This window comes from Hippocampus zosterae, chromosome 16, assembly GCF_025434085.1.
Source record: "Hippocampus zosterae strain Florida chromosome 16, ASM2543408v3, whole genome shotgun sequence".
Classification (NCBI taxonomy): Eukaryota; Metazoa; Chordata; class Actinopteri; order Syngnathiformes; family Syngnathidae; genus Hippocampus; species Hippocampus zosterae.
Window position 1 is genome coordinate 17,640,718 of NC_067466.1, and position 25,293 is coordinate 17,666,010.

Below are 25,293 nucleotides of genomic sequence, written 5' to 3' on the forward strand. Positions count from 1 at the left end.
GTTTCACATTTCTCTGTAAAGATTTGCAAATTGAGATTTTAGAGCTTTCACAACACAACACTACTCAATCCCCCGGTGACGTTCGCGATGACTTTTCCTCACACTTCCGTTTCAAATTGTGCCTAATTGTGAGGTGATCGTCGCGACAAAGCATCGCGCATTAGAAGAGAACAACGAGCGCGGATTACAATCAAATCCACGATGGTAAATGTTTCATTTTGTCTTTTATTGGTGAAAATCGGTACGGCAGCAAACACAATGTTTGCCACCGTGACTCGGGGCGGTTACTAAACGAAAACGCGTTGCATCTTGTTATCGGATTCCATGACGTCATTTTTTTTCTTCAAAATGCCATTTTATAAGGATCATCTGCTTTCTGTCAGGAGCACAACACGACCACGGTTGAATTCTTCCGGATGTACTGTGAGGAATAATCGAAGAATTCACTCCTGGTGTGTCAGACTTTATTATACGTGGCATGAGGACAAATGGGGGCTATGTCGGACACAAAAAAGGAAAATAATCCCTTCTTGGGAAAAATTAGTTTTGCTTCTCCGCGAGGCTGAAATAAGACGTGTATTCTTTGTGCAAGTGGACGGCAAGTAGGAAAGGGAAGGAGCTAAGTTGTTCGTGTGCATGAAAGAAAGTCAACATTCAAGTGAGTCAAATTGACTGTAGTCATGCCAAAAGCAAAACTGATCAAATAAATGGCGTTTCACAGTTTCAAGGCAACCCAAACTAGACGGTACGCAGGTTTATATTGTCATCAGACAACCACAGGACCACCACCACAGTCTTTAGAGGTTGTGAGCCTTTAGTCCTCTTCAGTAACATTTTGAGTCGTTCATCAATGCACCAATGCATTTCTTTTATTCCCCCGCCCCCCATTGTGTGGGGACGAAGCCAGGTCATCACAGACCCAGTGGCGGTTCTGGGGGAGGGCCAACGGGGGCCAGTGCCCCTGTAGCACTGATTCTGCCCCCCCCCCCTGTGGCCCCCCCCTCCGAACGTAGATTACGCAGTCGCGCCGAGTCGCCGATGCGAAAAGTGGAACCAAAGTGCGTGATTTAACATTCTCGTGGGACCCTTTAGTGCGCTGCACCACTTAAAAATGAGCGGGAAATGAGAAGCAGTCCGCAGAGAAGGAACTTACCACGACGTGCGCGCGCGTGTGTGTGCGTGTGCGCGTGTGTGTATGTGTAACTTTTTTAGTCTCCCTTTTTATTTTTATTTTTATTTTTATTTAACAGGATCAATATATAAGACATTGCCTTTTAAAATTTGGATAATTATATGCATGTAAAACATCTAGCTTCAGTGTATTTGCAATTTTTGTACCCGGCAGGCTGGTACCATATCATCCCCTGGCTTGAATAAACAATTTCTGCATTGTGGGAGATAAAACAAGAAGGTTTGGGAAGAACAGTGGCTGTAAAAAAAGAAAAAAAATCATAGTGATCAACACTTTTGAAGTGTTTAATAGTCAAGGACTTCCCATAAAACAGGTAGCGGAATAAATGGTGAATGTGCTTCTCCAAGCTTCAAGATAGGAACTTGTAAAATGTCAAACCAGTCATCCATACGCGGTAGCTTTCAAAAGCACTTGTCCTCAGAAGCAGAAAGCCGGGACCTATCGCAGCTTTAAAAAAAAAAACACACACACTCAAGCGCAGGGAGAACATGCAAACTCAACACGGGAAGGCCAAAGTCGAGTGTCAAACCCAGAACCTCGGATTGTGAGGCACACGTGGTGACCACTAGCATACCGAAGAAAATGTCTACTGGACATGGAACTCACGGCCTTCAGGCCCGCTTGGTGGCCACGCTACCGCGTGCCCGTTCATAAATATGATCACAAAACACAACACGCTTGTGCGACGGAAGGTCAATCGAATCAGTTTTGAAGCACACGATCGGCGGCCTACCAACGATGTAACCGGTTTTGTTCCTCCATTTTGTTGTTTCACACTCAAAGTGGCCACAGCTTTTTCCGTATGAGTCCGAACACTTGTACCGTACTGTGCAATTTTTCTGTTTTACTTCCTTTTCACACCCGTGTCTCGCCCGCCAGCTGCCTTGGCGAGCGGTGACGCCGGACCCAGCCGGGGTTCTGGTCCGCCCGACCCCGGCAGGAGGTTCCGCTTGTTGGAGGAGGACGACCAAGGTGGTGGTTGCAGCTTGGGGGCGACGCATCGCGGGCTGTGGCTGATGGAGGACAACGTCTGCTGGCTGCCGTTCAGGTAGGATGAGTTGTGGGATCCCTGCTGGGAGCGGTAGTTATAGTACGCCTGCCAGCCCTGGCGCTTCCGTTTCCAACGACAGCGGAGGATCCGGATGAAGGCCTGAAGGCACGGTGGGGCGGGGGTGGAGGGGGGGGGGGGTCGCAATTCAATCAATTATTTTTGTCAAGGTCCTCTTTCCATCTATTCTTATTAACAGAGACAAGCAATACATCCATCTGTATTTCAATAAACGGTACCAGATTTACAACACATAAACGTTTTGACCTTGCAGGTTAGGTTTACGCTCAAATAAAAGCAAATGACTGATGAAATAAGATTCATTTTGCGAACTTAAGAAACACTTTATCTTGCAGTCTTTTAAGCGGCTTCATACCTGCTTAAACTCGCGACTGTAGCAGGGGTAAATGATGGGGTTCAGGCAGCTGTTGAAGTAGCCCAGCCAGAAAATCACCTTGAAGAAGGTTTCGGGTGGGCGCAAATTTCTGTTAAAAGAGCCTAAAACATACAAACCATTGAAGTTTTTATGGAATATGAGAAGATATAACACACAGCAAATGTGTACTCCTCTGGACTTTGGTGGTACATTAAATTAAAGGCTGAGCTTGTGAAATGTCAACTGCTATGTTAGCTTCTCTTGCTAGCTACTTCACTTTCAGCTGAATTACGGTAATAGTGTTTTAATTTTTGGGTTGTGTCTTTTTTAAGATAGGGGAGGTACGTTTTCTACACCCTGTTTTTGTTCCGCAATGGCCAATTTCACATTTGATATTCCACCACTGGTTTTAGTGTGTTGTTGTACCTTTTTTAATCGTGACTCACGACAGTTGTTTGACTTAGCATACCCAAGAAGTGACTGCATGCAGATTGATTGCTCACGAATCGGAGTGCGCTGTTGTTGTTTGTGAACATTTGGGTCCTCGGGGATCGATGTCACATTTGAGTCCATCTGTTTAAAAAAGGAAGAAGTCATCCAACTGGCTAGCTGCCTTAGGCTACGTAACGCATGGTCCAGTACAGTACCACTAAAACTGGAAAGGGGCGCAGGGAAGAGTTCTTGCCACTAAGGGGCAGCATTTGCTATCATCGTTATTCCTGAGAGGCTTCTCACCTTCATCCAGTTTGGATGTTAGTCTAAAGCCCTCGGTGACCCCCCCAGGTGAGGCAGGTGCTCCTCACGTCCGAGGCTCTCGTGGGATTTCCGGGATTTGTGGCGGATCGACACTTTATTTTTCCTAGATAACAGATCTCCTGCTAGATGAATTTGTTCTCCTCCAACATGGACTTGTAAGGCCATCCTGTATCGCCGCCGGCTATCTCTGACTATATATGACGAAACCCGGCACGAAAACCAGCCGTCCGCCACCATAATGAGTGCGTGGCATCATCTTCCCATCATGCATCACTGTCATCCTAACCCAAGTTTGGCTATTTCTTTCCTCTCACACAGGAAGGTTTTATTTTAGCTTGAGTTTGGGGTTCCGGCCTTGTCCTCCGTGTAAACACTGTCAATGACCACACTACTCAAGGGGCTATTTTGGAAATGTAATGTACGACGCTAAAAGTGCGCTAACGGTACTATCAATCCATCCGTCCATTTTCGACACCACGCGTCGTTATTCGGATCACAAGTGAGCTTAGGCCGATCCCAGTTGACTTATGGCGAGAGAATTTGAGATAAAAATAATTCTCTCTGTGATAACGGTAAACAAACTTATCAAATGTCCTGCCTGTAACTCGTAACTTTAATGTAAGTATTAAGGGAAGGGCGGCCAGGTAGTCCAGTGGTTAGCACGTCGGCTTCACAGTGCAGAGGTACCGGGTTCGATTCCAGCTCCGGCCTCCCTGTGTGGAGTTTGCATGTTCTCCCCGGGCCTGCGTGGGTTTTCTCCGGGTGCTCCGGTTTCCTCCCACATTCCAAAAACACGCGTGGCAGGCTGATTGAACACTCTAAATTGTCCCTAGGTGTGAGTGTGAGTGCGAATGGTTGTTCGTTTCTGTGTGCCCTGCGATTGGCTGGCAACCGATTCAGGGTGTCCCCCGCCTACTGCCCGAAGACAGCTGGGATAGGCTCCGGCACCCCCCGCGACCCCAGTGAGGATCAAGTGGCTCGGAAGATGAATGAATGAATGAATGAGTATTAAGGGACCGAACAAGCGGCCATTTTAGTCACTATCCAATTTCCTCGATTAATCTGCCGATTAATCTGTGATCTGATTAATCAGATCACCAATTAATCAACCCCCTCCCCACCATCCAGAGTGCAGTTTTATTGAGTCGGAAGTGTAGTTCACGACTCAGCAAAAACGAGGCATCAAAAATGCAACGCAGCACTAAAAGAGCAGCAGAGGTCAAAGCAATACAAAAATATATATAAAGCAATTTTAAGTACCCAGGCGGTAAATAAATATACATATATTATATGATGATGTATTCTTTCATCAAGTCTCGAGGTGTCATTCGAGCACCTCGTCCGAGTACGAGCAACAATACGTTGGTGAAAATCTCCATGTCTAAATGAGGTTTTTATGATCAGATTGCCGAACTAACTCTTTCACGGTATGTTAGTGTAGAGCAAAGCTTCTGGCAGACATGATGCTATCTCATGTTTTTGCAACTCACAGTAAAAAAAAACAAAATGGGTCGGGGGGGGGGCATCTGAAATAGAACAGAAGCTCTTAAATCTAACCAGATGAGATCCAATGCACTGTTACCCCAAAATTGATACGACACGCAAATGGCCATATAACTAAAAATTGACACCGAAATGTGTTTGGCACTGTTTCGACGTGCCATGTCTACGCATTGTAGTTAAAATGCTTTCAGTGAGTCCTTTGTTTTTGTAATACGTAATTTAGTTCACGCAAAAGATTGGTGTTTTTTTTTAGTTTTGTTGTTGTTGTTGTTTCAGACATTATGGAATTTAAAAGAAAGTGATGAATAGTTATTTATTTTTGTAGTCTTGCACTTTGCAAATGCAATTTTTTTGCTGTTAGTGGGTGATAGAAACCGGGTTGGACTGCCAACAGTAAAAATCCACAAACAATCGATGCACATTCTAAATGCATCGGTCAACCGCTTCCTTTTCACTATTAGCGATGGTTAATTCTGACAATGAGAGGTACGTACTGATGGGAAGAGCCAGGAAGAAGGGCAGCCAGCACAGGATGAACATGCCCACCACCACGCCCAGCGTCTTGGCGGCTTTCTTCTCCCTGGAGAACTTGAGCAGCTTGACGGTCAGCGTGCAGCGCCCGGCCGAGCTCGCGCCGCCGCCGCCGCCGCCCTTGGAGGCGGCGCACAGGTCCTGGATCTGCTGATTGCGGCAGTGGATCCTCAGGGTGAGCTCGTTGGAGTCCTGCTGCCGCTCCTTCATCACGCCGGCCTCCAGGTTCTTGGTGGTGCGCTTTGCTACCACGTAGACGCGACAGTACATGGCCAGGATGACCGCCAGCGGGATGTAGAAGGAGCCCAGCGAGGAGAAGAGGGCGTAGAACGGCTCCTCGGTGATCACGCACTCGGTGTCGTCCTGCGGGAAGGGTGGAGGAGGTCACGCGCAAAGTTGTCCGGCGGGCCTGCCATCCACCTTGTGTGAAATTACTCAACCCGGCTAATCTTTCGTACACTGCCGATTGGTTTTTCCCGAAAATGTATTGGACACGCCCACCTGCGATGGAGCCTGCTTCCATCCGAGCAGCGGTCCGATGGAGATGACGATGGCCAGGATCCAGACGGCCAGCATGGCGAGCAGCGCGCGCCGCTCCGTCACGATGACCGGATACTGCAGCGGGTAGCGCACGCCGATGTAGCGGTCGATGGAGATGACGCACAGCGACATGATGGACGCCGTGCAGCACAGGACGTCCACCGCCGCCCAAATGTCGCAGAAGATGCGTCCGAAGACCCAGTAGTCCAGAATCTGTGGATTAAAGATTTGGGAATGGGCATCTCCTGTTTAAAGTGAATACTTTGGACACAAGGATGCTGTATCATTCATATTTGTATTTTTTTTTTGCAGAGGATAAAGAATAGATGCCTGTGGGTATTGTTGTATTGGCTGTCAACATGTTTTGCTCCTGCTTGTTTAGCACTGTGGCCTCAATGCGCTAGGTTTTGGGGCTCGGGGGTGTGAGGGGGAGGGGTGGGGTTGAGCCAGTGTTTAGTGCTAGCGGATTTTCAAATGGCAAAGTTGTGTGGATTGGATCAATACAAAAATCAATTATGCCCCAAAGCCAAGCAATTTTTGCAAGCATGTGCACCCTGCTGGGAAAATTCCCATTTTAGGGGGCCCTACATACCCTCCCCAAATCACACAGCGGCGCCCCCAGGAAGTTGGTTATTTTGGTTCGAAGCATTCGATATGGGGGTGGGGGGGGGGGATTCCAAGGTATGATGAACTGAACTCTTAGCGGGGAAGTGTCCCAAATGATCCCGAATTGGAGCAGATTTAGGGCTCATTCAGTTTTTGTGCTTGCCGTGGTTTGAAACTGTACTATGACATACTGCGAGAGTGTGTGTGTGTGTGTGGGGGGCGGGGGGGGGGGGGCTAACATTTTGACTCGTGTGAACCAACAGAAGCTCACCAAAATCCGTTTCTGTACATTAGACAAAATATTTTTTATGTTGAAGGGCAACACGGTCAAATCGTTCCAAAAACCTGCTTGCAAACATTTTGCGCCTGACTCAACAATGCTTCCTCTAGCCAGCAGAGGGCGCAAGAAATTATATACAGTATACATGATGCTTTATAATTCATGCAAAATGAACTCGCCGTCTGTTTTTTTTAAATCAGGTTACTTACGGACCACAAAATAATACGATAAAAACAATTCAATTTTGAAACAATCAGATGAAAACTAAATAAATAAACACATTTGGCAGTAACCGAGCATACCTTTGGTTCAATTAGTCAATCAATATTTTTTATGTGTATCATTATACAAAATTCCCGAAAGTTGGAATACACATTTTAAATTTACCGGCATATTTTTACCTAACGTTCATTTGTATATTATATATTGTTCCCAATTGTGCAAGTAATAACTAGCAGTTGTTCAGAGCAATATTTGTATGATAGTTATATATTTAGCAGTAGTTATAAATTAACCGTTTTATTCAGCAACAGGTGGATTTTTTTCCCGCCTGAAACATTAGTTATAAATTACAATGCATGGTAAAATCTGTATTGCACAACCTTTTAGAGGTCAAACCTAAAAAAAAAAAAAAGAAAATATCTCAAACGCCTGGAAAACATAAAGTGAAAACATTTTTTTATATTTGGTCATACATAAAGCCAACCCTGATTAAACTTCGCTGTTGACCTTTGTCGTGAAATCACTGAAATAAATGTTGAAACTGTGCACAATGAGCATTTTTTTCCATCTAAATGCGGTTTTCTAACATTATAGAACCCCTGCATCATTGTCCCCCCCCCCCCCCCTTATGAACACTTGGGACGACTAGACGACTGTAGTTTCGTAGGAGAGACGAGTACTGTATATATATTTTTCCCCCAATTGGCGTCAAAGGTTTGAGCAGCACTATCGTAGCGTAACAATTCGCCGGATGCATCTTCAAAACCTCAAAAACCAAAACGTTCAGCAAGTAACCGAGCTCCTTTCGTCACGTCGTATGTCGAGTCGGCCTTGCGCCGTCTCACCTCGAGCGTGGCGGACACCGGCAGCACGGTGGTGCTGAGCAGCAGGTCTGCGATGGCCAGGTTGATGATGAAGTAGTTGGTGGGGGTGCGCAGGTGGCGGTTGCACACCACCGACAGGATGACCAGCAGGTTGCCCACGATGGCGAAAGCGATGAACGATGCCAGCAGCATGCCCACCGGCACGGCGCGGCTCAGCTCCGGCGGCGCGTGCTTGCTGCGGTTGCCGGTGGCGTTCGAGTCCGCCTGTGGCGCCTGCGAGCCGGCCAGGGGCTCCAGGGACGAGCCGTTCGTCCACAGGCTCATGATGCCCGGCAAAGTCGGAGTGGCCGGGGAGTGGGGGTAAGGGGGTCGGGTCGGGGCGGGGGGGATGGTGGGACAAATCAAATATGGAATTCTGTGGCAGTCAAAGCTCCGTAACTGTTGAAGAATCCGGTTGTTTTGGTGTCATATCCGCGGAAAGTGAGAACGTCGCTGGCTGGCTCTCTCCCAGCGGGGGGGGGGGGGCTCCTCGTCGGCCACAAAAGTGCCGATTCAGTGGCGGGTCACGGAGCCTTGTGTCCTTTTATGGTCCAAGTGTTTTTAATGTGGGAAAGTTCCGAGGAGAGGAGGAGATAGAAAGGAAGAGAAAAACGCACATACGCGCGTGCGCGCGCGCGCGCGCACACCCACCGCCAACCTGCAGCATCCTTCCCCTTTTCACTCGCCGCTCGAGCTGCACTGTGCGCGCGCGTTCGCTTTGCATCACGAAGAAGCCTTTTGGCTCAAGAGTGCAACGCGTCCACTGGCGAATCGCGAAGGCGTAAAAATCTGTCCGCCACTGCGGAATCGCGTTGGTCGTTTGACTTTCAATGCGGGCATATTTCAATTTTTACCACGAGGAGGTGACGTCATGAACATGCGATTGAAAGGCGAGCTGTGGACATTGAAAAAAAAAAGCAAATTAAGTAGAAAAGGTTAAAGTAGCATTTCAAACCGGCATTGGCATCGCATTATCAACCGTGTACTAATTTGCTGCTTTCTTATCACCCCCAAGTGTATGCATTTTATTCATTTAAACCCCCATAGTCAGTTAATTAATTCACTGTGAATGTTAGAAAAAGAACGGAAAGTGAACTCGTGTTTACATGCGTTTTATTGTGAATAAAAAAGTCAAAAGAATCAAAGTGACATTAAAAATACACATGATGCATCGTAGGAATGAAATGGTTCATTTTGTGTCAAATAAACCTATTAGTGGATAGTGAAACAAATAGAATTAATTGAGCTATTCCAATCATTGGGTGATTGTCAAAAAAAAGTTTTTCAAAATCTAATTCATAAATACATAAATGCACCCTCATTTCATTTAAAAAATCAAATGTGCCCTATAGAGCACCTTTTCCAAGTGTAAAAAAATATATATTATTATTATTATTATATGTAATATTATTTTCTGGTAATATTAAACATAAGACCCCCCCCCTCAAAAAAAAAATTAAAAAATAATAAGTCTCACCTACACCCTGTTATCACCTGCTCAACATATTGTACCGAGCAGCCCGGACTGGTATACGCGCGTACACGTCGTATACCGTTGGGCCGATTTGCAAGCCGACGTAACACCGCATTCCTTCACCGTGGTGACATTCACAAGGCTCGTGTTTTTCCCTGAAGAATGCAGCCGCATTCAAACGCTGTTAAATTATAACAGGGAGGAGGAGGAGGAGGAGGCGGTGGCGGCTGATTTAGCGGCTTTGGCTGCAGCAGCCATCCATCCGCTAAGGCAACTTAACAACAAGGCCGCTGTCATCATTTGTCAGATAACATAGCAACCGCAAAGTGGTTTCCTCATCAGGCTGCCGCACTCCACTGCCTTTGTATTCCGCGACGCAAAATGACTTAACTTCATTTCGTTATCAGAACAATGCAGTGGGAAAATCTGGGAAGTTGTACGGTGGGGCCGCTGCAGCGGGCTAACTTTAAATTAAAATGCAGAAATGAATGGATGTCTTACAGAAGAATGTGAGATGAATCACTGGTCTTACTTTTGAGCAGAATATTTTGTGAAACAAGTGAATCACACAGCGCAGAAACACATAGCCCCCCCCCCCCTTCCCAAATAAACAAAAAACCCACCATTGAAATATTCAACCAAAACAACAACAGTTTGTCAAACATGACTCCGCTAACGTCATGCTAACGGAAATTAGCATCTGTGTCATGGTAATCATAAACCTTGAAACAGCTGCTACATTAGCACATGCGCAGCATCAACGCAACAAAAGAGCACAAATAAAATGCTCCCAGGCGTATATTGTCTTGGAGTGAAGCCACAACCGGTGGAGACGAAGCCTCGGGAGCTGTGAATTCGCGGCCACTCGGCTAATTGTCACCCTGCGGTGGTGTTGACTGTGACTCCTGCCCTCGTCTTCCCACTGATAGCGGCCTCAAACGATAGCTCATTTCTCAAATGTGTCGTGAACAAGCTTGAGGCGCTTCTTTGATAAAACAGCAAAACAAACACACACACAGGAATGGGAGAAGTTGCCGTGTGTGCGCGCGCGCGTGTCTATCTATCATCGGCCACGTCGAGCCGGCTCTGCCCGCTAACACTTCGAGCGAAGGATGCTAACGGATTTGATTGACGCTGTCAAGTGTTTTCTCCCTCGATATCGCGGTTCATCGTTCAGGGCCTTTGCGATTGTAGGCTTTGTTTGCTGCTCCGTGGGTTGAAGTAGCAGTTGTTCGGAGGTTTTATAGTGAGCATAACATCCATGCACATTTCCATTAGCCTGTCGATGGCCTTACGCATTGCGTGTTAGCATTAAGCTAGCAGACTGTTGTTTGACAAAGTTGTGTGTTTTTGGTTTGTTTTTTTTACAGCGAGTGAGTCAGAACAGGGCATCAGCAGCATTTTTTTTAAATGTGTTCTAAAGAATCCCCAAAGTATTTTTTGTTTTTAAATATGGTCTTTCTATATTGTAAAAGTGAAAATACAGTGGAAGATAGGGATCGCGTTTCGGCCAGAGAGCGTACATTACAGCTGCCTCCGGCGACCTAACAAGCATGTGAATCATCTCGTTAATCAAAAATATGAATACTTGAGATGATGTGCCTTTTTTTTTTTTCCCGAGGAGATCTGGATCGTCTTGCAAGCGTAGTGTTCCCACGACCCGCAGCGTTGCCATGATACCAAAGCTTCTGTCATCAAGCCAAATGTTTCAAACACAGAGGAATTAACGCTACCATTTTGGCAGCTTTTTGACGTTTGGCTACAGGGAATTCTTGATTAATCATTGACTCAAATAATTGACAAAAACATGCTTGAAGACTCAAAATTGTCGAAAGCAAAAAAATTTTTTAAAAATCATCTGTGCCCTGCGATACGGGTTGCATGATTTTTATTTTTTTGTAGTTGACGCCAAGCAAGGTTGATACAATTGAGTTGGTTGATTTCACTCAGGCATCCGTGTAATTAATTCCAAACAGGTAATTGGCAATTAATCGACTTTGATCTACAATCGTCACTGCGCAGCGGCTTTTGTCGACGAGTCTGCTCCAGGTTCACGCCACCTCCATGTGGACAAGCGAATTTTGTTTTAGGACCTTTGCCAGTTGCTTTCCAGCGAGTTGGGTCGCATATTAAGCGATTTATTCCCGAGCGCCGTCTGTCTCGCAGACAATCTCACACACCCACACGGAGGTCAAATGGAGCTTTTACTGCTTGACTCTGTTTATGTCTGAAGCCATTAACGGATGCTTGTTACTGCCGCGAGTGAGCGTAGACGAGTCATACGTCGGGCGGTCCGTCAAAGGTGACGTGGCGGATGCGAGCGCCGCTGGCAAAGACCTTCGAGCCGAGCGCAAACTCACCTCCATAGAAGGAGCAGCGGTGCATTCCTGCAGCACCATCAGCTCCGGATTTTGACTGAAATTAAATCATTTTGGTTTGGGGGAATGCTTGCCGGGGATGGAGGTGCTCACATGAGGAAGAATTCTTCTTATTTGTCCCGCTAAGTAAGGAGACAAATAACCGTGGCCCAAACCCCGACCCAAACTCCGCAAACGCAAACAGTTCAGCGGCACATGTCAAGAGACAACCGAATACTCACTGTCGCCTATTCTTTATCCTCTGCAAAGAATAATTGAATTGATGCAATATGACAAAAACCTTTTGTTTCATTTGTTTATTTTTTTTAAGCCCTCTGTTGCTCAAATATTCGGTGGTGAACTATTTTAATTTTTTTTTAATGTCCTATACCCTGACTCTTATTAAAACGTGGATTCTCTGGCCTATTTTTGTACAGTAACTTTAAGGATAACTTTGAATAAGCATTAAAACGTCGCGATTGGGGCTGTGACATTGACTTTTGGACTTGCAAGGCTAAACATGGCACGATGTCGCCCCAAATTCAACTGCACGTTCCTAGAATTTTGCCCCCCCCCCCCATAAAAAATGCTGCAGTCCTCTTGGAAAGTCGACAGAGCGCCTTCATCAGGAAATTCCTATTTTATTAGCTTGCGAGAGAACATTTATTTGTCTTTTCTACGGTTACCAGAGGTGAGAAGAGTCGCCGACAATTGTACTCAAGTATTGTTACTTTCAGAAAAATAGGACTCAAATGTCTCCAAGTAGCCACTTCCCCGGCGTGCTGTCCCAAATGAACGTCTCAGGGTTTAAAAAAAAACAAAAAAACAAAAACATACCACCAAATTTGGAGATACCTGCGAGATCAAAGCTCCAAATTTAGCCTCTCCCGATACTCGCCCTCAGCCGGCGGAGACGCGAGCATCCGTTCTTGGATAAATTCTCGGCCGCGAAAGTTATTTGTTGTGTTTCCCTCTTGGGCGCAGTTTGTCTTGCGCTGTCCCGGCCGGGCCGGTGAGTTATGGCGGCGGGGAGCGCTCGCTCGGGCAGCTGCCGGGAGTTTGACCGCTGATGGATGGGCGAGGCCCGAGATGGCCGTACAGACGTCATCCTGCAAAGGGAAGCGGGCGGCAACATTCATTCATTCATTCATTCATTCATTCATTCATTGCTTTAGTCGTGGAGGCCACCGAAGAGTCTGTCAAAAGTCACTTGGGGCTTCATTAACGCAAAGCGACAGTTCACGATCAGGTGCCATTAAGGCCAAATAACGTTTACCTCTCACGGCAGCTGTTAATTTGGGCCTGCATCGCACGTCTTTGGCTCAACATGATGTCATGAAATGGCAGATAAATAGTGCGCCAATCTTGGGCAGACGTTCAACAGCACCCCCCCCCCCCCTCCCCACCGCCCCCCGCCACGTCTAATTTACGTCATTGGACTGGCAACACGCTTTGCTGTAATATAAAGACAAAGCTGAAGAAGTGGCTGACACCGCTCTGCTTTTAGAGAGTCACGTCAAGTCAGGAAACAACATTAGCATCAGGGAAAGAAAAATGACAGAAATTAGCATATCTGCGTACTGTGTTCAGTGGGACAAGTGAAATACATTTTATTGTGACCTGCCTTCTATTTGAAATCCGTTTAAAAAAATATATTTCAGACAAAATTTTCATTTCCTTCTCAGTCTGAAATCTTAGCTAGCTGGCTAACTAGCTTGCTAGCTTTTTTCTTTTTAAGTGATTATACTGATGAGATCAACTGACCATGGCGCTAATGGGAGCCATTTTGTCCTTTGTCATAGCAGAAGTTAACTTTAAAAACAACAACAACATATTTTCCTTGTCTTTATTTTACTTGAGCTGAGTTTTTCCTCCGTCTTATATCATTTTTAAGCTGCTGTGTTTCTGTGGCAGTCCTTACAGGGGTAAAAATTAATCCATTTAGCTAAAGTTAGCTTAAGCGGGCTTAAATAACTTATTTTGGTTGCGCCTTCTCTTTGTAAGAGCACAGCAGCTCAAACGGATTCTCTTGAGCCCATTTTATGGACTTTTAATTTTCCTTCTCGGGTGGGGGCTGAACATTGATCCACTTTCCCTTTAACACAGCTGAAGTTTATTTGAAAAAAACAGACCCCACACAACAACAACTTGATTTTTCTCAAACTGCTGAAATCTCCCGCACCCACAAACCTTCTTTCTGTGCTGCATGTCCATCTCACCACCCGCACTTGTATTCGTGACACTTAACACGCAATAGCAGCCCTATTTGGTGTATCTGTGTGTGTGTGTCCATCCCCTTTCACCTTTTCCCTGTATTGACCATGTTCCCGACCAGCCGAAGAGTTATGTCCCCCGAGCGGGGCGCCCAGTTTAGCCACTGATTCCATCAATGCGACACTTGTGAGGAATTTGGCTATCCTGCACCTGCCCACCGGCAGCCCCGCGGGTCCCGAACGTGATCCGACTTAGCGCCGCGCTCATTTGGAACTAAGTCTCAACACAATAAAACTTCCGCAGCGGGGAAGCTGGTACATTCAGTCAGAAATGAATCATATCTATTTTTTTTTTGAGCCCGGATGACGGCTAGCTGAGCCGCTGAGACGTTTCTAACGACGATAATGATGTTGCTAAGCGGCAGGTGGGGGTCAGTGTGGAGATGATGAAGAGAAGTCCAGCTGGAGCCTTGAATAACAGCCTGAAGCCGCGGTCTTGTTTTTTTGCCTTAAAAAGATGGTATTCTGGCGCACGCAAACACACACGCACACACACACACGGGCACACACACACTCAGGCGCGCACAGTCGGCCTTAACTATTTTTAATCCCCACTGAGAACCTTTCGGCCGCATTCATTTTTATCTTCTCCAATTTGAAACGATATGTTTGGGTGTTTTTTTTTTTTTTGACAGTACAGTATTCAGGCACAATGCCGTGCATTCGGTAGAGTGCCTCGTTGTGGCTGTTAAAGTGGCAGCCGGTGGCATTCGCCTGACGCGTTAGCATGAAGCTAACAGACGATTCGGTACAAGCAATGAAGTTGTTTATATTGACCCTGATCAGATGTGAAGTGAAAACGCAGTCCGGTTTGTGAATCAATGTGGCCACAGAAAACGTCAGACGTGTGGATCTTGTTAAGCGTGTCGCTCCGAAGACGTGGACCCTCGACGTTCATTTTCTCTTCTCCGGTCCCTGACAAATATTGACATGTTTGGACTGCAGCTTGAACCTCATCTTTGATCTGAAGTGGTTGATAATCCTGCCGTAAAACGGTTACGAGCGCGGTAAAGGATGGGCTCTTCAGTGCAAGGCGAGCTTACTGTAAAGCAAAGCAAGGCAAACGCAACGGGGGGCGGGGGGGGGGGGCATAGTTTAAGACCAGCCGTCATCCTCAGAACTCTTCCCTTGGTATTTTCTCGTGAGTGTTGCATTTTCATCATTTGGGAAGAAAATCCTCTTACGAATGAATTCAACCACGCGCTTGTTTCAGCGCGTCTTGGCTTTGATGTCAAGTAGCCTTCCAAGTTTTCCTCCCTCCCGTCTGCACTTGAAGCTCGCCACTTTGTTTACGAGTCGGTGAGGAGATAAAATAGCCGAAAACCTTTTAAAGGGTCGCAGCAACTCAACTGTTCATCTCAAAATCCAAGCCCCATTTTTTTTTTTCAAATTTCAGGTTAAACTCCTGGAATAATTTTATTGAGGGTTTTTGGATAATTTGGAAAGTTAAAATGAACTCTTGAGAAAATGTATCCTCAAACCAGATAAGACACTGCAATGCTAAGAACATGTTCTGCTTTGCGAATAAAAATCGGTCGGCCTTTGGCGTGAGGTGTGTTTGTGAATGATTTAGATGCGGCCTGCGATTGGCTGGCACTCAGTCCGGGGGGTATCCCCCCGCTTCTCTCGCCAAAAGTCAGCTGGCATAGGCTCCAGCTCACCCATTACCCGATTATCCTCAATTGGATGGCGAGCACGTTCGTCTGCTTCCTCACTGTCGCTTTAGCGATATTGCGCGGGAATAAAACAGCAAACCAGGTGATTGCGGGCGGTTAGCACGTCGGCTTCACAGTGCAGAGGTACCGGGTTCGATTCCAGCTCCGGCCTCCCTGTGTGGAGTTTGCATGTTCTCCCCGGGCCTGCGTGGGTTTTCTCCGGGTGCTCCGGTTTCCTCCCACATTCCAAAAATATGCATGGCAGGCTGATTGAACACTCTAAATTGTCCCTAGGTGTGAGTGTGTGCGTGGATGGTTGTTCGTATATTTGTGCCCTGCGATTGGCTGGCAACCGATTCAGGGTGTCCCCCGCCTACTGCCCGGAGACGGCTGGGATGGGCTCCAGCACCCCCCGCGATCCTAGTGAGGATCAAGCGGTACGGAAGATGAACATGAACATGAACCAGGTGATTGCCTTCAAGGTTGCTCTTAGCCCGCGTTGTTGATTGCATTCTGTACGTCTTCCTTTTTTTTTTTTTAACTGACGTTAACTGGCGTATTGACACTTTAGCCACAATGGACTGCACCTGCCAAGAAGTGTGACCCCACCCGCCTCCGTTTCCTCTTCTTGGATGGGTTGCCACATTTTCTTGGTCTGTTATTGCATCACGATTAAAACATAAATCATATGAAAATCGTAATAAAAGCTAAACATGTTCACGAACCTGAGGTTTTGTGTAATCCAAGGAAAGACATATCATAAAAATGAAAACTAACTGAAAACTACATTTTAACATTGATAAAACTAACGGGAATTATTGCGAGAATGTTTTCTGTCTTTTTCTTGGTCAATTCATCGCATACCTGAGAACTCTCCGGCTTCTTTTCAAGTGTAGGTATTTCGGTGTTTTCTTTATTACGCAATACTTTGTGACCAAATTTTTTTTTTAATCTTGCACTCAACAAACACTCCAAATATTTATTGAAAAACCTAAAACTAATACTAAAACTAAACTATAAGATAGGCGTTTTTGAAAGAAACTAATAACGGACACAAAGCTCTAAAAACTCATGAAAACAAACAGAATTTAAAAAAAAAAAAGTCAAAACCAAATAAAAACTATTCACAAACTATTCCGGCCCTGTTGTGACCTATCGCCGCTTTCATCTTGTCCCTGCAAGGCACTTTCGTGTGGCGTTGCTTGGATAAAATGTATTTCACGCGACAGTAAAGTTGTCTTCGGGCGCCATTCGCGCATGCCTGTCGCCATGGCAGCCATTGATTTAAAAACCCCGACAGTCCTTCTGTCCTCCCGCCTCCTGTTGTTATTTTTCCACCATCTGCCCTCTCCTCATCTCAGATTGACTGCGGGACAAATTAGCATCCCGCAAACAAACATGGCGGCCGCGCGCGCAGGTGTAAATGCTGATGACGCAAGGTCGGAGCTCGCGGCTCCGAGTGTTGTTTTGTATTCACGGGCACACCTTGGCGCTCACTCCTTTCCCGGAGGATTTCGACCTCATCTGAGTCTTTAACCTAAATTGGGAGGATCTGGGTCACTTGCGTCATTCTATTCTTTTATTGTCGCATTTCTATTTAGTGACGTGAGCAGTCGGAACATTATTTGTTGTTTTATTGAACCCTGTTCGTTGTGATCCAGACTCACCCATGCAAATGAAATCCATGCACCCCGTCATTGGCCTCGCTGTCTATTGGGCAGCTCGTTTCCACAAGACGAGACGTCTGGGTCTATTTTATGCTTATCTCTCTTCCTGATATTTTGGGGCAAAGTCGTTTCAAATTGCAGTCGTGTTGGTCGGATGCCAACGTGAATATCATCTATAGGTCCAATGCAGGCCATTGGCTCCATAACGCCGTGTTTGCTTTTCCAATTGAAGGAATCTAATTAGACAGGAATGAAGACCCGACATGAGAATGGCTGACCTTTCACCTCGGACTGTTTGCATTGCAGCGCCGTATGATAATTCGACAGGCAGTTCTCCCCGAAATGAAAGCAACTGATGTTGTTGTTTTTTTTTTTTTTGAGTTTGTTTTTTAACTTGCGTTTCTTTTTCCCGTCATTTCAGCAGCAGAAACTGTTTCTAAAAATAGCATGGAATGGAAAAGGGAAGCGACAAAACTGAGTCGTCTGCTCGGCCGTGGCCATGTCCGTGTCCGTCGATCTCTTGGGAGCGCAACGCTGAACATGCCGCCGCTGCTGCTGCTCCAGCTCTACGTCGTCGCCTGTGTCGCTGGCGTCGCAGGTGAGTCCAGACAGGAAGAGAGAGGCACGTCATTGCTAAAAAACTGGTGTGGGAAAAAAAATGGACCTGCTAAGAAATAAGGAATCATTTGGAATAATCACCATGTGAAGTTGGATGTAGACCGAAACATGTATCTCCAAATGTTATCGACATGAAAACTACTCTTGAAAACTGGGGTCACGGTTAGAATTTGGGGCTCGCCAATGAAAAGCTTGTGTCGAATATGCAGATGTTAGTTTGTTTGTTTTTTATGAAATAGAATATGTTGCTACCTTGTCAGATTTACAGTCAAATACGAACAGTACAACACTTTGAGATGCACATTTTCATGATAAAATGACGGTGCTGCAATATGATTCAGTGTGGGCGGGTCCTGCGGAGACGGTAGTGGGCGTGGCCGGGCGCAGAGTGTCTCTACCGTGCCGGGTGGCGGCGGCCAAACGGAAAGGCGTGCACGTGTGCTGGGGGAGAGGCGAGCCGGCCTTCTTCTCCTGCCACAACGTGCTGGTCAACGCGGTGGGCGAGCGCCTCATGTACAAGAGCTCGTACAGGTAGGCCGCTCACCTGCGGGACTACGTGTCCCAGAATACTTTGCGACAGCAGTCCCAAAATGGAAGACTCCTCCTCCTTCTCCTTTCTCAGGTACTCGGTGTCTTCCGCCCCAAGCAAGGAGCCCCAGCTTTCCATCTTTAACGTGCGCCCCTCGGACTCGGGCCTCTACCACTGCCGGGTTCAGCTGCCGGGACCCTTCAACGACAAAACCTTCTCCGTCCTCCTCATCGTCATTCCACGTCGGTTCACCAAATGCCGTTTACGATCGATAGAGAATGGCTTCACGTGAACTCGGAAAAAAAACACTCAAATGGTTTCTGAACACATTCCTTCAGGCGGCGGGAACCTGAACACACCACTGACGATAAAAGGTGGAAGTACGGAAGTCGTAACAGGAAGTGATGTCACGCAGAGCGTCCAATTGTGGGAGGGCTCGGTAGACGACACAACCGGACCGGTGGTGGCGAGGGTGCAGGTATGGGCGACGCAGCTTCTGGCCGGTGGCACAAGTTGGTGTTTTGCTGACGATGGCGTCATCGTAACAGAAACACGTTCGGCGGCAAGACGGCCACAATCTGCGGATGTTCCTCGGAAACACCCTCAGAATGGCCTTCATCGTCTTCATTCCTGCAGTGATACTGACCGCCGCTTACAGTCAGTGCGCTCGAGTCCAACTTTTGCATAATTGCACATTAAAAAAAAAAAGAAGTTCATTCGGTTTCCAAAATTGCATCCTCTCGTCTTACTTTCGGCGTTTGTGTTCATGATTGGCCGCAGGAATCCGGAAGTCCAATCAGAGAGCAGTGACTGGCAGCAGCGGGAGAGAATCAGAAGAGGCAGAGGACGACGTGTACGTGTAGAATCGGGCGGAGCCTAATTTGCTGATTTCCGGCCTTTCAAAATGGAGAAAAATCAATAAAAAAACATTCATTTGTATTAATATTCACTTATTTTAGGTGTATTTTTACAGTTGGTAGGACCGTTTTTTTCTTGTTAAATTTATTTTATCTTTCATAATGCGAACAAGTGCCTTTTTTTTTTTTACACCAGCTTTTGAGGACGAATCCTTTTGGTTTTGTTGGTTTTTTTTAAGTTGAGTTCCCTGTTTTCTATTTTGGGCCAGTTGAGAGACCAATCTAAATATGAATAGAAAATGAATGAGTTATCTAATCAATACATCGATCAATCAATAAAACATTGATACTGAACTCAATGTATTTCTTTTTTTCCTACTTTTAACAGTAGAGAAGACGAGCCTTTTTTTTTTTAATTAGCGTGGCGCAGCTCGACCATCAAGAAGTGAAACCCAGAGGCCTTTGTTCCACAGGAAGCCGAGTGAGCCACAGAAATGAAGTCATGTGTGCACATGCTGCTTCTCAGCTAAAGTTCATAACTTAAAAAAAAGGAATCTAGACTCGTCCTCTGCACGCTCGTCTCAATCTTGATCTGGACGTGTATGATGATGGTGATGATTGTGGCCGGTATCGCATGAAGATGAGGACACGCTTCAGCACGGTGCTCCTTTGTTGCTGCCTCTTTACAGGTAACCTGATGAAAATTACATGACAGAAACTTGTTTGTTGGTCTCCGATGACATCAGCGGGTTTTTCTTCGGCCCTCTGATCGGTTACAGCTAACCGGCAAAGTAGGTCTTTCGTTACCTTTGATGGATTTTATTGTTTTAGGTTTTTAGGTGGCGGCAAAAGACTGGTTTTGTCTAAATGACTCTCACACCAATATCCCATCAGATTGCGTCAAAGCAACATGATTATTGATGGCACAAACAGCAACTGGGTTAGTCACTATTTCTCCCCTGTTTCGTAGTCTGTGAGTCCAGCCCGTCGTCCGTGAGGGCCATCGCAGGTCAGGACGTCACGCTGTCGTGCACGTATGACATCATCCATTACGGATATTTGTGGGTCTGCTGGGGCCGGGGAGCTTTGCCGATGAATGGCTGCAGTCCCCAGATCGCTGAAACCAACGGTGAGAGCGTGACGGAAGAAAGCGACAGGTACAAGCTGCTGGGCCGGTTGGAGGACGGTAATGTTTCGTTGACCATCCTGAACGCGAGGGTGGAAGACGCCGGAGTGTACAGCTGCCGGGTGCATGTGCCTGGCATCTTCAATGATGAGAAACACTCCATCGAGTTGATCATAATGGACGGTGAGAAAGTTCTTCCTTCAGTTTTTTGCCAAATAGTAAAACTGGATAATTGCAGAATAAACGATGATCTATATTAGTGTATGCAGTGTGCAATCGATTAACATTCGCGCTCAAGTATTAATTTTTTTAAAATATTATTTTAGATGCATTTGTAGTGTTTTTATTTAAAGGATTATAATGACTGTAATATTGATGCTTGTTCTTTAGAAATATTTGTTTGTGTTTCAGCCCCTCAAAGCACGACTTTAAAGACTGACATGTTTGCGGGGAGCATTGCTGCCGTCAGTACAGCAGGTGCAGCAAACACAGAAAATGGCAGAATCTTTTTTTTTTTAACAAATAGAGACGTCGTTCGGTTGGAATACGCTTTCATCAAAATCTTGTTGAAGCTTTTCCCATGATCGCTGTAATATATTTGTATGCAAATACAAGTATGTAAAGCTGACACAGCTGCGCTAAAATGGTCGACGTTTCCTTCCCCCTTTTTTTTTTTTCAGCTCAGATGACCTCCTCTCAAGGCTTCAATACTTCCTCCTCCTCAATCGATATCAAAACCAAAACCGAGGTCAGATGCGTTCATGTATGCACCAGACTGTGTCCACGCAGTATGGATGTATATAACTCTAGGGGGCAAACATCAGAGCCTTGAGGAACACCGCAAATCATTTCAAGGAGACTTGTAATGTATTTTTTTTTTCAACAATTCAAAATATTTTCCGCGCGTCTTCACCACACGTTTGCGAAACGAATGTTGTTCCCTAATCTGCGTCTTCAACAAAACTCATTGCAGCTCTGCTTATCTTTTGACATAAAATCAGGGAAAATAGCCTTGGATGTTCACCCAGCTAATCCAATTATATCACGGGATAAGAAACTCATCGATGGTCTCGTGAGGCTGCTTCATGCTACTTTTTTTTAAATGAATTTCAACTGTTTCTCTGAAGAAATGTGACATTTTTGTCTTCATAATCAGAAGCGTGACATCCAAGGGTGTATGGTTGCGACAGGCGTCATCTTTGGGCTCATCCTCTTTGGCGCAGTCATCAGCATCATCATCGGTAGGTTTCCCTTGCCGCCGTAAGATAGTTGGCCGACCATTTGTCAAAGGAGAAGACATTTTTTTCCGCATCAAAATTAACATTTTGTATGCCGAAAACGTGTGACTTTATTCTTTTGTTCTTGTCAAGTCCCAACTTTAATCTCAGAGACGTTTCTACTTGACACCCAAATATAAACAAACTTTATTCTCAGAAAATTCTGACTTTAATAATTCATCTTTCTAAAATTAGGGTCCCAAATATATCCTCCATTTTCTTCTCATAAAATTCCGGACAACATTCCAGCCCAAAACTTTGAGCGTTTCACGCCATTATTTTGCATGAAAAGAGACAATAAGTCATGAAATGTAAATTGCAACCTATGACTTGAACTTTTTTTTTTTTTTTTTCGTCTTTGTCTGCAGGTAGAAGACGCCAGCGTCTCACCAAAATGTGAGTTTGATGTTGTGGCTCAACACATTGACGCTTTTGACGTGTTCTGAATCATTGCGAGGGGTGCCGCGTCTCTGAAGTGACATCTCCTCAGGATGCGTCGACGAGCGCGACTCAGACCGCCACGGATGAGTCACGCCGTGCAGAATAAGTTCGAAGAAACCAGTGGAGGACAAACCACTCAGCAGATTCTGTCGAGAAAAAAAAACAAAAACGCCTAACCTTTTCCCACGCTTCTTGTTGCGATATATGCTTTCAAGCAGCATCACTTAAGCGCAACAACAACAAAAAAAAAAGTCCAAAATGGGACAAATAGTTGATGTACAGCGCACTATTTGTACTGCAAAACCGAATTATGCAGACGCAGCCACAAAAAATGAACATAATTTATCGGATTTGAGTTTTTCGACACCAACTTGGTCATCAAATCAACTCATTGAACATGTGTTGCAGTCATCAGCAGCTTCCGAGCGTCCTTTCGGCGCACTTCAGCTCCACGTCGTCGTCTCTGCACCTGCACAACCAACCTGCGGCCGTGGACAACATCTACCAGATGGACACGGATGAATACGACTATTTACCCTGACGCTCCCACGGCCTCCGCGATGCCGCTGCAGCACATCTTTGGTCGACTGACAGGCTTCATTAAAAGGCAATTGTTAAAGCGAACTATTTAAGAATCTTGCGTGTGAAGGACCTGGGGGTGAGCTGTAGTCGACGGGAGCTCCTGCGTGAATGTTATTGTGTTTATAGTTTATTAAAATGCTGAAAAGTGTAGCTGTGACTGTGGCTCTCCTTTCCCACATGCGAGGGCATTACATGCAAAGTAACTTGAAAGGAATTCAACGCGTTTGAATAGCAAACTGTAAATGTGGCAAGACTCTTGACACTTTTCTCTCTGAACAATGATGAAAAATTAAAAGGTATGAATATGGATAAAGGTGTATTGGGTGCTTGACCACTCGGTAGACCATGTTGAGAACAAAAGAAAATGTTTTTTAACCATTTACATTTTCAATTAGGGTTTTTGGGGGGGCGTGGGGTAGAACACAAATAAATGCGTGCAGCGGGATCTTGTATACACTTATGATGAAAATACAGTAGTGTCACTATCATATTTAGTATTTTCTGCAATATTGCTATACATTAAAAACTGCAATTAAAGAATACAAAAAAGAAAGAAAAGAAGTGAATTCAAAGGTCCCACAGACCTTTGAGTTGCGTAGTTTTCTTTAAAATTAACTCTATTTTTTTTTAATCGAACGTGTGATTTACATTTTTAGGAATCCTAACTTTTATATTGGGGTTATCTGTTGTTGTTACACTCCGATCCAGTGGGAGCGCTGTGGTACTCTGCGTCCAGCCTCGTTTCAGAGGAAGACGTAGAAGCCCAAGCACATGTGTTTTTACCGTTTGCCCACAGTTAGCAAAGCTAAGAGTCTGCGTAATAGGTTAAATAATAACGATCGATTTGGAGATCGGGTATGACGAAGGTGAAGAAGGAAAAAGCGGCGTCCAGCGCCGACGAGGTCCCGGCGGCCGGCAGTCACGAGACGTCTGAGGAGATTTACCAGGAGTTGATCGCCAACGTGAACGCTATCGCGCAGCCGCTAGCCACCAGGAAGCTTAGCAAGAAACTCTACAAATGCGTCAAAAAGGGTAACGTTTACTATTTAACCGGACATATTGTTTATTTGTATCCTTGTTTGACTCTCTTTCTGGAGCTTTAAATGCCCCGACGCCGTCTTAAATCATGCGTTTTAGCATTACTATGTAGCTAAGTGAATGTTAAGATGTTTATTTTTATTTGTTTTAGTTGGTAATTATGTGTTTTAAAACGGTGGCTGTCTTTTCAGCGTCCAAACTTAAAAACATCCGCAGAGGAGTGAAAGAAGTTCAGAAGTTCATTGGAAAGGGCGAGAAAGGGTGAGTCATCATTGTTGTTGCCCCCCCCCCCCCCCATGTAAACTTTGCAGTGGCCCTTGAGACGAGACAATGAATCGATTACGAAAATCTACGTTGCAGCCTTCTTACAAAAGCACCACGTTTTTTTAAATGAAAGAATATTGCAACAAGACAAGTCCTGGCAATTTTTGTGTGATTTGTGCATTCAAGTGTTACTAAGTACGCTAGAGTGGTGTACTTAGAGATGTACAGAAAACGTTTGTGTATCACGTTTTCATACATCAATGCTCCATTGACATGGTGCTGCTCCTTCTAATGCACATGCCTTTGCCACCAGGGGCAGTGTCATAAAGACACACACAAAAAAAGTTGGTCAATCTTAAATTGAGGTACCACTGTAATCATTGACTTTGTTTGGAAAGGTGGCAGTGTGAAAAGTTCTCTATATTTTTCTCCTGTTTTGTCTCGCGTGCAGCATCGTGCTGTTAGCCGGCGACACGCTCCCCATCGAAGTCTACTGCCACCTGCCGGTCATGTGCGAGGACAAAAACCTGCCGTATGCCTACGTCCCTTCCAAAGTGGTGAGTTGCTCCTCACAATTCTGTGCGGGGTTGCGTCCAGAGGCTTTGTGGCTAATCCGTCGCCGTCTCTGCAGGATTTGGGCGCATCTGCGGGCTCCAAGAGGCCCACCTGCGTGATCTTGATCAAACCTCACGAAGATTATCAGGAGGCATACAACGAGTGTCTGGAGGAAGTGACCAACATGCCCAAACCGTTATGAGCGCTTACGCGCAACTCATCCAACAGGACAATGACACTTTGCAAGATGCGTCCCCTCAGGTTCAGATGCCGGAAATGTATTGGAATGTGAGGGGACTTTTCATTCTAAAGCTTTAGATCAGATCTTTTTTTTTTTTGCTGCTTATGTGTAACATGTGAAATGTGAACTTATTGTATTTTTCTTTTTCAAATAAAAAAAATGACATCAGGCTTGCCAATCGTGTTTGATGTTTAATAGAAATACATGTATTTTAATTAAAGATAAGAATTGTGTGGACTTTTAAGTGTTGTGTATGAATTTTGTAATATACACTCTCCTTAAGGCAAAATGTACTCTAAAAAAATGTACCATACTGGATTTGAACAAAAAGTTAAAACAATGTACATGCACGGCTCAACGCTTATGCTTCATTTTGTTTGCATTGCATGTCATATTATGCATGTGGATTTAATGCTCATCGT

The 25,293-nt window shown here is 45.4% G+C and overlaps 4 protein-coding genes across 5 annotated transcripts; 3 read left to right on the forward strand and 1 right to left on the reverse strand.

Moving 5' to 3' along the window:
• Positions 1-1,374: 1,374 nt before the first annotated feature.
• LOC127588461 (alpha-1A adrenergic receptor-like) lies at positions 1,375-8,715 on the reverse strand. Its single transcript, XM_052047200.1, has 5 exons — positions 7,900-8,715; positions 5,908-6,159; positions 5,370-5,769; positions 2,617-2,738; positions 1,375-2,342 (listed from the first exon to the last, which is right to left on the reverse strand). Exons 1-5 carry the CDS (start codon positions 8,200-8,202, stop codon positions 2,037-2,039), a joined length of 1,383 nt encoding a protein of 460 aa, XP_051903160.1. The 5' UTR covers positions 8,203-8,715; the 3' UTR covers positions 1,375-2,036.
• Positions 2,092-19,706, forward strand: LOC127588469 (hepatitis A virus cellular receptor 1-like). Its single transcript, XM_052047208.1, has 7 exons — positions 2,092-2,240; positions 17,765-17,941; positions 18,303-18,492; positions 18,584-18,732; positions 18,829-18,968; positions 19,039-19,147; positions 19,271-19,706. The coding sequence occupies exons 2-7, from the start codon at positions 17,791-17,793 to the stop codon at positions 19,351-19,353; spliced, it is 822 nt and encodes a 273-aa protein (XP_051903168.1). The 5' UTR covers positions 2,092-2,240; positions 17,765-17,790; the 3' UTR covers positions 19,354-19,706.
• Positions 19,707-19,849: 143 nt separating this feature from the next.
• Positions 19,850-22,822, forward strand: LOC127588473 (T-cell immunoglobulin and mucin domain-containing protein 4-like). Of its 2 annotated transcripts, none has more exons than XM_052047211.1 (6): positions 19,850-20,656; positions 20,885-20,950; positions 21,154-21,221; positions 21,630-21,714; positions 22,119-22,146; positions 22,600-22,822. In XM_052047211.1, exons 1-6 carry the CDS (start codon positions 20,440-20,442, stop codon positions 22,730-22,732), a joined length of 597 nt encoding a protein of 198 aa, XP_051903171.1. In that variant the 5' UTR covers positions 19,850-20,439; the 3' UTR covers positions 22,733-22,822. The 2 variants fall into 2 exon arrangements, with proteins under 2 accessions (XP_051903171.1, XP_051903172.1); XM_052047212.1 differs by lacking the exon at positions 22,600-22,822 and adding an exon at positions 22,241-22,450.
• Positions 22,823-23,498: 676 nt separating this feature from the next.
• Positions 23,499-25,222, forward strand: nhp2 (NHP2 ribonucleoprotein homolog (yeast)). Its single transcript, XM_052047215.1, has 4 exons — positions 23,499-23,805; positions 24,003-24,072; positions 24,527-24,632; positions 24,707-25,222. Exons 1-4 carry the CDS (start codon positions 23,631-23,633, stop codon positions 24,830-24,832), a joined length of 477 nt encoding a protein of 158 aa, XP_051903175.1. The 5' UTR covers positions 23,499-23,630; the 3' UTR covers positions 24,833-25,222.
• The last annotated feature ends 71 nt before the right edge of the window (positions 25,223-25,293 follow it).